This window comes from Triticum dicoccoides, chromosome 1A, assembly GCF_002162155.2.
Source record: "Triticum dicoccoides isolate Atlit2015 ecotype Zavitan chromosome 1A, WEW_v2.0, whole genome shotgun sequence".
NCBI lineage: Eukaryota > Viridiplantae > Streptophyta > Magnoliopsida > Poales > Poaceae > Triticum > Triticum dicoccoides.
The window spans coordinates 471,959,624-471,973,800 of record NC_041380.1 but is presented as its reverse complement, the minus strand read 5'-3'; the positions used below and the strand labels follow the sequence as shown (position 1 = coordinate 471,973,800).

Genomic DNA, 14,177 nt, shown 5'->3' with positions numbered 1-14,177 from the left:
GGCCTTCTTTGAATCATCCGATCACGCCCCTCCTTCGCCTCTCCGCGCCGGCAACAGCAACAGCAACCTCCAGGAGATCGATCAGGCCATCACCGACACGCTTGCCGCCCCCTCGAGTTCCCGTCGGTCTCCATCACCGCGGCTTGCCAGGCCCCCCCAACGGCCGTCTCCACCAGGCTCCAAGTCAGCGCGGTGACGCAACAAGTGCTTCAGCTCCAGCTTGACAGCAGTGCCGACGCGCCAAGGCCAGGCCACGCCCTCTTCACCGACGCCCCGGCTCCGCTCCTTCCCGCCGCTCCAGCCAGGCGCTCCTCCGCCCCCTCCCCCCAAAGATCGAGTCGGCGCCACCCCAACCAGGCAGAGTGCACGTCAGGTTGCGGCCAACTCCAAGGTGCCAGTGGCACAACACACCGCGCTCCTGCTTGTGAAGAAGCTGGGCTTGCTGGGGCCAAAGGAGGCCATGACGGCTCAGGTTGCCGAGGCGCTGATCAACCATTTCGACGAACCCCTCTCTGACGATGACATCTCCATCATCGCCAAGCTCACTCGCCTCGACCCGGAGGCGCTTCGCATCGCCGGCGGCATGGCCGGCCCGGACGCTGCAACTACAGTTGTTTAGTTATGTTAGATCATCATCGTTTCAACATTAGCCAGCAGCGATCGGCCTTAAGCCGTTCCAAGTTAGGATCAATGTTAGCCGTCTGTAGTCTCCGTGTCAGGACTTGTTGGCCCGCTTCGCGCCAGAGATTCTTGGGGCCTGTTGGTGGTCTCTAGCGCGCCTGGGATAGGTTGGATGTGTACCTGTATTTGCTTTACATCAATGAAATTCAAATGCTGCTGGAGTTTCTACTTGTGCCCAATGATTAGCACGCCCATTTCTATCATGAGTTGGAATGTCAGAGGACTAAACTCGCCAGCGAGAAGAGCTGTTGTCAAAGAACTAGCTGAATCCCACAGGACTTGTATCCTTTGCCTGCAAGAGACAAAGCTCAAAGCCTAGTCTGCTGAAATTGTCCGTGAGCTGGGTGGTAATACCCTGGACGGCTGTGCGGTCCTGCCGGCCATGGGCGCCCGTGGTGGCGCAGCGATCTTGTGGAATAAGCAGTTGCTAGACCTTGTCACGCACGTCGTTGGTGCCTTCTCCATCACGGCCAGAGTCTCAGTCATTCAGAGAAACTGCTCTTTCTGGTTGACGACGGTGTATGGCCCGGTTGACGACGCCCTCAAGGATTCCTTTCTCGCTGAACTGGTTTAGACAGCTCCTCTAGCAGGGCAACCATGGCTTATAAACGGTGATTTCAACATCATCTACGAGGCCAGGGATAAGAGCAATCTAAATCTGAACAGGAGGATCATGGGGCAGTTCAGGAGAGCAATCGATTCTGCAGGCCTGAAGGAGATAAAATGCAAGAACAGGCGCTACACCTGGACAAATGAGAGGACTAACCCGACGATGGTGAGCATTGACAAGGTGTTTTGCAACACAGAATGGGATGATCTCTTCCCCTCGCACATGCTCATGGCCGCGTCAACCGCTTGCTCCGACCACTGCTCTCTCCTTTTAGCAGACGCGGCTGCGCCCAACAGGAAGGCCACATTCAGATTCAAGTCTTTCTGGCCGCGGTTCCCACACTTCCGGGAAACGGTCGAGCGGGCCTGGCTGCGGCCGGTCGACTGCACATGTCCCCTGGCCAGACTGAAGATCAAGATGCAGTGAGCGGCCCATGATCTGAAGATTTGGTCCAAGTCATTGTTCAGCGATGCAAAAGTCTAGTTCCACTTGGCAGCAGAGATCATTCTCAGGCTTGACGTTGCACAAGAAAAGCACCAGCTCACAACGGCAGAATCCAACCTGCGCAAGAAACTCAAGCAGAGGCTCGTGGGGTTGGCAGCAATCAAGCGCGCGCGCAAAAGGTAGGCTGCAAGAATCACCTGGCTCCGGGCTGGAGACGCCAAAACTGCATTCTTCCAGGCCAAGATCAACACAAGAAGAAGGAAGAACTTCATCCACTCCCTACAGACTGATTCGCACACTGCAACCTCGCACGCTGATAAAGCAGCCGCCGCCCATGATCACTTTGTTAACCTGCTGGGCACCAAGCGGGACCGCGGCTGCACAATAAACTGGGATGGAATTGACCTGCCCACTGTCAGCAACGCCGGCCTGGATAATCCCTTCACCGAGCAGGAGGTTTGGGCTGCTGTCATCGCCTCGCCCGCTGACAAGGCGCCGGGGTCGGTTGGTTTCTCGGGCACTTTCTTTCGCACCTGCTGGAGCACAACCAAACATGATATCATGGCCGTATTTGATCATTTCTACAGCCTGGGGGGGCAACTTCTCAGCCCTGATCTCTGCCACGATCGTTTTACTGCCGAAGAAAGACGGGGCTTCATGCATGCGCGACTTCAAACTGATCAGCCTCATCCATTCGATCGCCAAGCTGATCTCCAAAGTACTGTCTATGTGATTGGCGTCGGTCATTGGGACGATCATTTCCCCAGCGCAGTCAGCTTTCCAGAAGACGAAGTGCATCCATGACAGCTTCTTATTCGTTCAGAACACTGTACGATCTCTGCATCGCCTAAAAACCCCGGCCCTGTTGCTGAAGCTGGACATTGCAAAGGCGTTCGACAATATCTCATGGGAATTTCTTCTCGAGCTGCTTGATAAAATGGGCTTTCCGGCGCGCTGGCGCGATTGGGTAACCCTGCTCCTCTCCACGTCATCGTCCTCCTGCATCCTGAATGGCGTCCCGGGCAGCGCGTTCATGCACCTCTGCGGGTTGAGACAAGGCGACCCCCTCTCCCCGCTGTTGTTCATCCTCTGCATCGACCCCCTGCACCGGCTCCTTCAGGCTGCAACCGCTGCAGGCCTCTTGACCGCGGTGCCGGGGATGGGCGCGCGCATGTGCACCAGCCTCTACGTCGACGACGCCGTCATCTTCATCAACCCAATCAAGCAAGAACTAGACGAGCTGATGCTCATCCTGCACCTCTTCGGTGAAGCTACAGGACTGCGAGTGAATTTAGAAAAATCTTCAGTCATCCCGATTGCTTGTGAAAGCATAGACCTCGGCGCGATTCTTCTTAGATTCAGGGGGTCGTCGCAGCGCTGCCCACTACATACCTAGGGCTGCCGATCATTGTGGGAAAAATTAGGTTAGTACACCTTCAGTTCATCCTTGACAGGATACGAGCGCGGCTGGCCGGTTGGAAAGGTCGGCTCATGCACATCGCTGGCAGAAGAGTGCTGGTGCGGTGCGTCCTCTCGGCCATGCCCACCTTCGCCATCACGGCCCTTCAAGCACCGAAACGATTCTTCAAGGACGTCGACAAAGCAAGACGGCGCTTCCTATGGGCGCAGGATGAGGAGATCTCTGGTGGAAAATGCAAGGTGCGCTGGTCGGCGATCACCTCGCCGGAGCGCATTGGTGGGCTGGGTATCCATGACCTAGACAAATTCGCTCGGGCGCTGCGCTTGCGCTGGCTCTGGTACTCCTGGACGCGACCGGACCGTCCCTGGGTCGGCTCGGGCACTCCTTGCGACGCCACTGACCAGGCCCTGTTCGCGGCCTGCACCGCGGTCACCATCGGCAACGGCACCACGGCCTCCTTCTGGCAATCCACCTGGCTAGGAGCTAGGCCTCTATGCCAGGCCTTTCCGGCAGTCTTCGCGCGCTCCATCAGGAAAAACCGTTCGGTCAAGGACGCGTTGCACGAGGACAGATGGGTCCTAGACCCGCGGCACGGCGACCACGAGAGCATCATGCCCATGGTGTTGCAAATGGCTAGAGAAATCCGTGCAGCCAACATCACAATGGAAGACGGAGTGGAAGACACGATCAGATGGACGATCAGCAGCTCAGGCCAGTACTCGGCGCGATCAGCATACGACATCCAGTTCCCACCTTCAGCCGCTGCAGAGCCCACGAATTTCAGAGGATCGGTCTGGAAAATCTGGGCGCCAGGCAAGATCAAGATCTTCTTCTAGCTCCTGCACCTGGACAGGTTATGGTGTTGCGACAGATTGTAACGCCGCGGATGGCCCAACAACTACTTCTGCCAGTTCTGTTTCCGAAGCCTCGAGACCTCCTCGCACCTCTTTTGGGAGTGCCCGACCGCCGTCCAAGTCTGGGACCAAGTGGCCTCATGGTGCGGATGCAGCGCCCTGGCACATTCGTGCTGGAGCTCAGGAACAACAACTGTTGATCAGGTTAAAAGGATGATCGACCAAGCCTCCCCAAGATTCCGTCGGGGAACAAAATCGCTGTTGGCCCTTGTTTGCTGGCACATTTGGCTTGCAGGCAACGCATGCACATTCAGAGGAAAGACTGTATGCGTGAGAAGTATCACTGAGGCTTGCAGGCGAGACATGGAGCAACGGAGGATCGCTGGAGCGAAATGCATGGAGCACCCGTTCAGGAATGTACCGTGAGAAATAGCGCTAGTTTAGCACTGCTGCCTGTACGCAGGCCTGTAACCTCCCCCTCACCCCATGATCACTTGATCAACACTTGTTTTCCCGCCTTCTCTCTGCTTAATGAATGAAACGCCAGCCGAGCTGGATCTTTAAAAAAAAACATATGCTTTTAAGGTGTTGTTGGCCTCTTGGATTTTTTTTAGGGAATCTTGGCCTCTTGGATGGCTATCTCGATGGCGAGGGAGTCTATCTCGCGCGCGCCCGCTGCGACGCGCGAATTCCAACAGGCCACACTTGCCCGTTTTAGCAAGTCTTGGGCTATTGTTTAAAGTAAATCTGGGCCCCACCCCGGGCCCCGCCCGTTGAAATCAGGGGGCCGGTGAGATTAAGTTTTACGGGCGAGAGAGAGTAGGAGGGTCCAACGCACATGTGGGCTGATGCGTCTTCATGGGTAGGCCCATCAGCCATCGGCTTCCGACAATGCGAGGAAATGAGATCGCTCGTTGCGACGCTCGCTCGCGAAGGAGCGTTTTCGCTCGATGGCTCGCTAGATACGTTCCCAAACTTCTTTTCAGAAGATTTTTCTTTGAGAAGATACGTTCCCAAACTAAACACCCTTTCATTACAACCCGCTGGCAGACCCCCACTGGGGGCCCACTGGCAGCGGCACGGAGACGCCGAGAACGACCGCCCAGCTGTGCCTGTGCGTGCAACGGAGCCTTCGAGGGCAAGAACGAACAGCGCGTCCGGTCGACACCCACCCACCAGACAAATAATAATAAAGCAAAGACACCGCACCGAAGGCGAACGGCACCCAAGCCTCCGACCTCACCTCCGATCCACCACCAACACGGCTCGAGCTCTTGGCGGAGGAGGAGGTGTCGGCAGCTTCGTCGTCGCGGTCGCCAGGCAGACGCAGGCGCGGGAAGAGAGGCGGAGATGAGACGGCCGCTCGGCGCATGCGGCAGCAGATCCAGCCCGGCCGCTGCTTTCCTCCTGGCCGCCGCCGCGATCTGCGCCCAGTTCGCCACAGGTGCGTGCTCCCTCCGGCCCCGCTCGATCTGCTCTAGCCCGCCGGGATCTGCGAGGGGTGTTGGAGATCTGGCTGAGGGGCGTCGCTTGGGATCGGCGAAGAGTCGCCGGCCCGCTGATTGGGGGATTCGGGATTCCGTTATTATCGTCAAGTGCAGAATTATTATGGTTTGCGAGTCTATTTAATTATGAAGATTTGTATTTAGGCCGAAGAGCTCGCGATATCCCCGTGGCAGTTTCACTTATTTTCATGAATAAATTCACCAGTTTAACCGTAGGATCCTGATTTCAGTCCAATACTTTTGGCCTTTCGCCTCAGGTCGATTGGATTGCTGTAGCGTTTCTCTTGGAAGTCGAAATAAGAAATTACATGGGACAAATAGGTGCATGCGCTAGAGTCAGCTCCTTGCTATCGATGTCGAAACTATTTGCGGAAAATGCGTGCCGAAAATTAGAGCTGTTAGTTCCAGATTGATGCATCACACTTGGAGCCTCTGATAAATATTAGCATTTCTCTGCTATTTCCGCCCCTTATCGAGGTGACGATCAAGAACTAGCAAAATGGCTAACTACTGCATAGAAAGGAAACTGCAAAAGCAAGATTCATATGTTGGGCACACCACTTTATTATTTGTCGCGTTTTGCTAGGACTGTTACAGAATTATTGTCTCTGAACCACATCACTGGCTTTAGTATTGCATTGTTTTTATTGCTTTTACAATCATTTCTCTTCATGATAAAAGCCAAGCCATTTCATATCTATTAACTGTTTTTTAGTCTAGAGCAGCATAGCCCTTGATAAAGAGGAAGTTTAATATAGAACCATGTGTCATATGGGTGGTTATGGCCAGCTCCGACTCAATTATTTTACTTTGGTGTGCCCAAATTATGGTAAAGCGTTGTGCCAAAATGTAGCGGTCTCATGCGGTCATACTTCTGACCATTACTTTATAGTAGCTTCAAATTGGAAAGAAAAACTAACTTCTTGCTCTAAATCATAACCATTGCATACTTTTGGTGATGCAGCCTAAGTAGGATGCAACTTGCTGCAGAACCGAATAGTGTAATAGAGTTGTTAGTAATGTAGCCCCCCATCTCTTGCTACGTTCACTTTGTTCCTTTGCTGAGCGGATTTACGAGTTTTTTCTAGCTTGATCTTTAAATTTCCCAAGAAAGATAAAATAGAATTGTGCTAGCTATACAGTTACTGCAAATTATTGTCGGGGCTGGGTTTATTTATCCCAGGTTGTCTAGAAACATCTGAACCAACATCATAGCATAAGTCGTGATCAATTAGCATCATGTCTGAACAATCTCAGTTTGTTCTTTTAATGTACTTTGTAGGGTTTCCATTTAAACAACACGATGATTCAGTAACTCAGTCACTTATGATAGTTTGTATGGAAATCAGCCAAAGTCAGCCAGGTTATCATAGGATTTGTAGCTTGCCAGCTAGTAAGATCTTGCCTGTACTGCTTGCCACTGGGAATCAACTAGAAAATGTATCTGGTATCCAGCAGGTAGCAGTTGCAAATGGTTTTGTGCAAGTTTCATACATAGTGATGGTTATGTATGCTAGCACAGGATAGCAGAAATGCAGTTCAGTTGGATGCTATAGCGCAAGATTCATTGATCTTGAAGCAATAGCCGTAAAAGTGAGAAAACGTTGCTGTTGAGAACTGGGTGGTAGCCCAGTGTTGGAAGCGCTGTAGTGTGTCCACATCGGTCTGGGTTTAACTCCCGGTGGGTGCGGAATTTTGCCGCTATGGTTAGATTTTGTGTGATCTGTTTCCTGTGCCTCTCATTTCCTTCTTAACCAAAAAAAAAAACGTGGGCAGGGTTCCTCCGATGATGGTTGCTTTTTTTTTCTGTTGAGAAAATGATGCTGCTGTATTGCATTGTTGTTCTATTTTCAAGGTCCTAACGTTTGTTCCAAGCTTGGGGCACACATAGATTGAATAAACCACTTAAGTTATCCATATGCCCAAGTACACACTCAAGATTTTAGATCACTGAAATGTATCTACGATGTTTGCAGGACTAGCTGATGATGCATCTAAAGATGAGTCAAAAGGTCACACTGGCCAAACAGTTTTGTTTGTCCTGCTAGGAATTGGTGCAGCCGGTCTGTTGTCATTCTTCCTTTTCAAGTATTGGCAGAAGAAGAAAAGAGAGGAGCAACATGCACGGCTGCTGAAGTTATTTGAAGAGGATGATGACATTGAGGTCGAGCTTGGCCTTAGAGATTGATAATCTTCTCTGTACAGCAAAAGTATCTTGGCTGACAAGGTATATCTATCACTACGGCAGCATATATGATTGATGTAACGCTCTGTATATTGTAGTACTTCCTTTGACACTTTGATTTCGTATCTACATGTGTTTTTTTCATGTACTTAGTCCTGTGATGTTTCATTGCCTAATGTGCTCACATAAGTTTCCCTGATCTTAATCTTAATGCTGGACTTCAGTTTTTTCGTTAGTTTTAATTAGTTATTGGTTGAACAGTTTTAGACCAGCAAAAATCTAGTTGAAGATAAAAAGGCCAAAACAGGTGCTTGCCTAATGACGATATATGGTGTTTGGGCCTTGGGGTACCTATGTACACAATCATTTTAGTAGTTTAACTACACAAAGTTCTTATGATGACTATACAAGACATTAGTTAAATATTGAAAAGTTAGACATTGCTTGTAGCCTCGTATTATCATATTACGCGCCAAAAGTTTTGGCAGATGCAAATATTACATGTTCAAACCAAATAATTTTGTGATTCATTGACAACCTCTTTTGATTCCAAGCAACATTCCTTCTCGTGTACTTGCATGCATGCGACCAATAAAATCAATGAGGATATTTACGGTACATGATGCCACACAATTATGTAAAGGCATAACCAGTTTGATTATCCTAAATAATGGTACATGATGCCACACAATTTAGTGGAAAATGTGTGAACTTGTCTTGCGTTTGAATCTAAACAGCTTACATAACCAATATGTCTTGAATTTAGTAACAGAAAATCTGCAGCACAAGACATCTTTTTTTACTCTTTTTTAATACAAATTCTCGTTCTTGACAGGTTTTGCTGGCAGATCATCACATCATCTTTGTGTTAATGTAAAGAATTTGTTGTATTTAAACTCAGACAGCCTACTGAGGAAGGTCTACTGTACCTTAGTTTTATATATGGTGAATATCTTGACATTCACGATCCATGAAAATAGCTCTACAAAGTGTCAAGGTTTTCGAAAACATTCTTTTGTTGCAAAACAGGTTCTGATATATATACACCTCTCTAGTAAAAGGCATAACCCAGCCAGTGATTTCTTCTACTGTAGCATGCTTCCTGGCTGTATTGCGTATAGCACATGGGGGCTCTGGGTTCTGTTTAAGTTCTGTATGCAACCTTTTCTTCTACTCGATGCTTTCTGGTGCCATACCACTTTTACTTACTTTTAGGGTCTTACTGGATTAGCCTTTTACTTACTTTTAGGGTCTTACTGGATTAGCCTAAGGCATCCGCTCAAGATTACTGTACTTTCAATGATATAATGATGATCATACCTAATCTAGTGATCTGTTTCTCTGCGCCCGGGATAGAGCAGTACCGCTTAATGGAAATGGCTCAAACCTGTTATTTTTTGCTCACTGAAAAGGAACATAGATGATTCGTGGTGTTTTAAATTTAGTTTGATCTGAAGCAGGGTTGCCATATGGACTAATTTTCTAAATGTTATGCTTTTGCTGCTATATCATGAGCATGCCAGTGAAAAACGAAAAACTGTTAAGGCATGTGACAGAAATTAACCGCTTTCCATTGTTCAGCTCATGTTGAGCTTTGATGTTGTCTTCTCAAAATGTGTGATGCCCATGACCCCTGTATGAACAAGCCAGTATATACATGTACTGATGCGGACAACATATTGCGCATGGCCATGGCTTGAAAGCAATGATTCGGTGAATCATTACGGATATCTTTCTTCTTACCTGAAACAAGCCCAATGCTCCTTTTGAGCCAGGGTCTCTTTGAGGCCGACTTTGTAACATCGTTTCTCAAGATAAACAACGGGCTGGCAGGGTAAATGCAAAGGGGGCCTGCATACTTCTATACAAAAGGCCACAACGTGTGTGGTCCATCGATCATTGCTTGCATGCTGCCACCAGGAGAAAAACAAATAAAGTAGCAACAGCTAGTGAAGTGAGTGCAGCGATTCGGTGTCTAGGTGCATCTGCAAAGCAAGTTCAAATAAAATAGAAATATTCAAAACAATCTAATTTTTTCCGGTATCTAAGATGCTTGAATGCGCGATGTGCATGCAGAAGTTGGTGTTGCACATTTGAGGAGGTCGTTGCAAAAAAAAAAAAAACATGAAAAAAACATTGAAAAAAAATCATTGTTTGGACCTGATTTTCCCCCATAAGTCCTCGAATGTGTAAACATCCAGAATTTTTTGGATTTACTGGTTATCGGTTGCAGATGAGCCCAAGCTTAGACGCGAATTACCACTAGTAAAGATCACGATAACATGACATGGAGTTTCTTAGCTCGAGCCCATATGAACCCGGATGAACAGTAAAATCATAAAATAATAAAAAAGCTAATTTTTTGTGATAAATATTAACAAAAGTTTTCAATGCTTGCAAAGTTTCATTGTGAAATAACATTTGTAGAAGCCGTGACCAAAAAAACAAAAATCAATGCTAAAAAAAGTGTCACTTTCAAAAGCACTTCGGAGTGACTATTTTGTTTTTTCGCCACGCCTTCTACAAATATCATTTCACGTTGAAATTTACAGGCGCACAAAACTTTTGTCAATGTTTGCCACAATATTTTTTAAAATTTGTTTTCATTTGTTTCGATTTTAGTGTTAATCCTGAGATCAGAAGTGTACTTTTCAACGAAAACAGTTCCTTTCCCTTCACCACCAGAGTGTTCCAAACACAATTACTCTCTCTGCACGTAGCCGGTGGGTGGTGCTTAACCACTTGTTTCCTCTTTTGCCCCCTCATCTTCGCGCAGTGGCATCGCCCGAATGGCCACCACCCGGGCACGCAGAGCCATGCATGGTGCCGATGGATGGATTCGATCAAGCGCGCGCGGGCGCGGGTCGCCGTCGCGCTCTTGAAGGGGGTATAAATGGTTGGTCCCGGCGTTTCCGATCCGGGGCAGGGGCTCCCGAAACGGAGCTGCCTCACGGCAGAAGCAAAGCTCCCTGTTGAGGAAGAGATGGCAATCCGTGCGCCTGCGGCCCGCTGGCCGGCTTTGCGCCGAGATGGGGAGGCGTGAACGCCGTGGTCCTCGCCCTCGATAACGGAAGCCGCGAGAGCGACGGCCACGACTTGGATCGTGCTGCCGGTAGCCCGAACAAAGTTAGAGCAGATGCCCATGGCGCTAGCGGCCATGTGCATGCACCTCTCTCCGAGTTAGGATGGTTAGTTGTGACTGCCGCGGTCTGGATAACCTTACCTAGCTCGTGAGAACGATCACTTGTGTTGTGTCTCTCCGGTCTAGATGTGCGTACACACGTAGAAAAAACAACAAGCACTTGAGCCTACATCATCGTCTTGCATGCACCCACCCTTAGCTAGATATGTCAAAGTAAGATGATCTATATGTGTGATAAGTACCTTTCTTGAATGTTAGTTGTGTTGATGCACTTGACCGACTTCGGAAGACAAATTAGGCTGCGATGGATATGTTCATTTTTTCCTGTCATGTTAGTTGTGTCACATGTAGATAGTTTGCTTTGCTTCCCTATACATGACAGAAAAAAAATCACATTGTTACTTTGCGACTGATCATGTGCATTTTTCAAATGTCATTTCGCTGTCCGGGTGGAGTTTATGCCCCCTTGTAGTGTCGCCCATATGTCTTGCGATTGGATGATGTGGCTGTTTTTCAATTGGATGATATATGCCTTGTGTTGGTAATTTTTTAATTTTGCAGAAACACTTTTTTCTTTCATAGGGCGAAGCTTGCTTCTCGGCCACATAATATTTGCTTATGAACGCATTGGCTCCGCATCTTCGTACTGGGCCGAGGACTTCAAACACTAGAGGATCACTGGGTGTTGTTGGCAGTGGCGTGTGATCAGCTGGAATGGTCCTTATCACGTTTCTCTTCTACTTCTCTTTTCCGAGTGGCTTTTCATCGGCCATGTCCCGTTGATATTGTCTTGATGTACAAGTGGTTGTGTGCATCCTAAATGCAAAGAAACAATAAAAGCTCGAGTTATTTGAAAGAGCAATGTTTGCGCAATTTTGAATATATGATTCTCACTTCAAAACTTTGATCAAGTTAAGTAAAGAAGCTGACATAAACAACATTCCCCTCATATGGCCAGGGGAGTTTGGGCGTGCATGGTTAAGCGTAGTTGCCAAGTAGTGGCAGACACATCTTTTATAAAGATCGCGTAGGGGTTAAGTCATTCCCTTCCCTGGTGCCCATGCATGTACTCCTGTTAGACTCCGATTGTGGCTTATATGTCCTTGATGTGTTCTCTTTGTACCGAATGCCGAATGATGTTACTTGTACTTTAATAATATAGATGTATGCATCACATTGATGGAGAGGCAACCTCCTTCTGAAAAAGGACGACTCAATAACCTTGCATCATGCATGCACCCTTGGGGGATTCGCTACAAATGTCAAAGTAAGATGATCTATATGTATGACAAGTACCTTTCTTGAATGTTAGTTGTGTTGATGCATATGGCCGACTTCCTAAGACAAAATAAGCAGCTACCAGTAGCTTCCTTTGTTTCTCTAGCTATAAAGAAAAAAATTCATATTGTTTGCGACTCCAGTCTATTCATTTTTCAAATGTCATTTTGCTCAGTCTATGTGGCGCACTTGGCTTTTATTTTTCAGCCAATTTTCTTTATTAACTATCAAAAATCCCTTCTATATGAAAAGACAAAGTTCATGGTGGTTGCTCATTAAAACCCTTTGTGGTGTTGCCAATATGTTTGGCCGTTGATCGCGGAGATTATGCAAAACATTGTGGGCTCTAATCCACAGTTTGAGACAGCTACCATTTGTTGATAATTATGATTTTTTCAGGAACATGCATGGTTGTCTTTGATAAGAGGAAAGTTCTCTTCTATGAGATATTTACACCTATACATATCAGCTCCCGTCGATATTGTTTCCATGTGTGATTTTTCTTGTGTGCCTCCTAGATGCGTAGGCCGAGAGTTGAAATCTTATGATTGTATCATCTATTGATGTGGTTGCAAAGACTTGTGGTTGCAAAGACTCGATAAAAGCTTGAGATTTTAGTTATCTAATAAAAGAGCAATGTTTTTCCCAATTATTAACGGCAAAATTTTGATCAAGTTAAGAAAACCAGAGACGAACATCACTTCCTTCCTTAATATGGCCAGGAGAGTTTGCCCATACATGGTTAGAGCATCTACAAATCCGGCCTCTTAAATGCCCGCGGACGTGCCTAGGTTCGTCCGCGGGCAATGATCGGGCATCCCTTAAAATTTCATCTCTGTATATGAATACTTCATACTTCAGTCCCTAAGACCATACAAACCATGCAAAGTAAACATCTACGTAGTCGTAGATCAACTAAACCTAAGCTAGACTACTCGTCGTTGGAGATGTCCACTATCTCCGTTCCGGGCTCCGGGTAAGTGGCCAGCAGATGCAACTCCGGCTCTACGGTGGCCTCCATCTCCACTTCCACCTTGTCGAAAAGCACGTCGGTCTCCGTCGAACTCCGCCATGGCGTCTTTCATGGTGAAGCCTGCAACCGGCACCGGCTCCTCTTCCTCGGGATCCGCCACCTCCATGGGCTTCGACTGCTGCTCCCCTCCTCTTCCTTATCCATGTCCTTCTCCTCCGGCTCCGGCGAGTCCGGAGGCAGGCCAGCTGCGATCCGGGCGGCGCACCTCACCCGGATCTCCTCCTGAAGAACCGGCGATCTGGCGTTAGCATATTGTAAGTCATCTTCTTCCGCTGGGAAATGGCGGAGGCGGACGACGAGGGAATAGGGAGACAAAAAGATATGAATGAGCTCAGGCTAGCGACGCGGAGAGGGAGGAAGAGGATGTGGCTAGGGCAGGGGGACGCCGTCCGGCTTCAACATCCAGACTTTGGCATCGGGCGGCGAGTTGGAGCGACGCCACGAGGCGTTCACACTCCCACCGGAGAAGACGCCCGACGGGCCGTTGGGTTTTCAGGCGATTTCGTGTGTGACCCGGCTGTCAGTCCGATGTGGCGGACGTTCTCGGGCCTCAACATATCCGCCCTACATTTAGGCTGGATATGAGGGGTGGTGGTCAGCCCGGATGTTTGAGGCCGGTTTGAGGCGAGAGGGTTGAGTTTTTCAACCGGTCAGTGACCGGCCGGACCGCCCGGGTGTTTAAGATCGGTTTGAGGCGCCCCATTATAGACCCTCTTAAGCACATAATAGCTGTGAAGTATTGGCAGCCTAAAGAGATTGCGTAGGGATTAAGCTCTTCCCCTTCCCCCGGTGTCTTCCAGTTATGGTGGAGATTATTTCTCACGACGCACATATTCATGGTCTTTGCTATGTGACTGCCGTAAAAAAGAGCTCGTCACGTTAGAAAAGTCAGTGAACTCCGCAGGCACGCCACACACCATACCACTCTCTCCTTCCTTCTTTAAAAGGAAACCTTGCTAGCTGCAGCGAGACCAGCCCCTTCCACTTGCCCTCTTGGCTGCAGCTTCCTGATTTCACCCCCCCCC

General features: G+C 48.5%; 1 protein-coding gene across 1 annotated transcript; it reads left to right on the top strand.

The window, feature by feature from the left end:
- Positions 1 to 5,167: 5,167 nt before the first annotated feature.
- LOC119279984 lies at positions 5,168 to 8,892 on the top strand. Its single transcript, XM_037561012.1, has 3 exons — positions 5,168 to 5,453; positions 7,491 to 7,741; positions 8,535 to 8,892. Exons 1-2 carry the CDS (start codon positions 5,360 to 5,362, stop codon positions 7,700 to 7,702), a joined length of 306 nt encoding a protein of 101 aa, XP_037416909.1. The 5' UTR covers positions 5,168 to 5,359; the 3' UTR covers positions 7,703 to 7,741; positions 8,535 to 8,892.
- Positions 8,893 to 14,177: the final 5,285 nt, after the last annotated feature.

Excerpts from the sequence above, each read along its gene's own strand:
- LOC119279984 (XM_037561012.1), top strand. The coding sequence starts at position 5,360 with ATGAGACGGCCGCTCGGCGCATGCGGCAGCAGATCCAGCCCGGCCGCT. Across the intron at positions 5,454-7,490 it reads CTGCGCCCAGTTCGCCACAG|GACTAGCTGATGATGCATCT; the intron begins GTGCGTGCTCCC and ends CGATGTTTGCAG.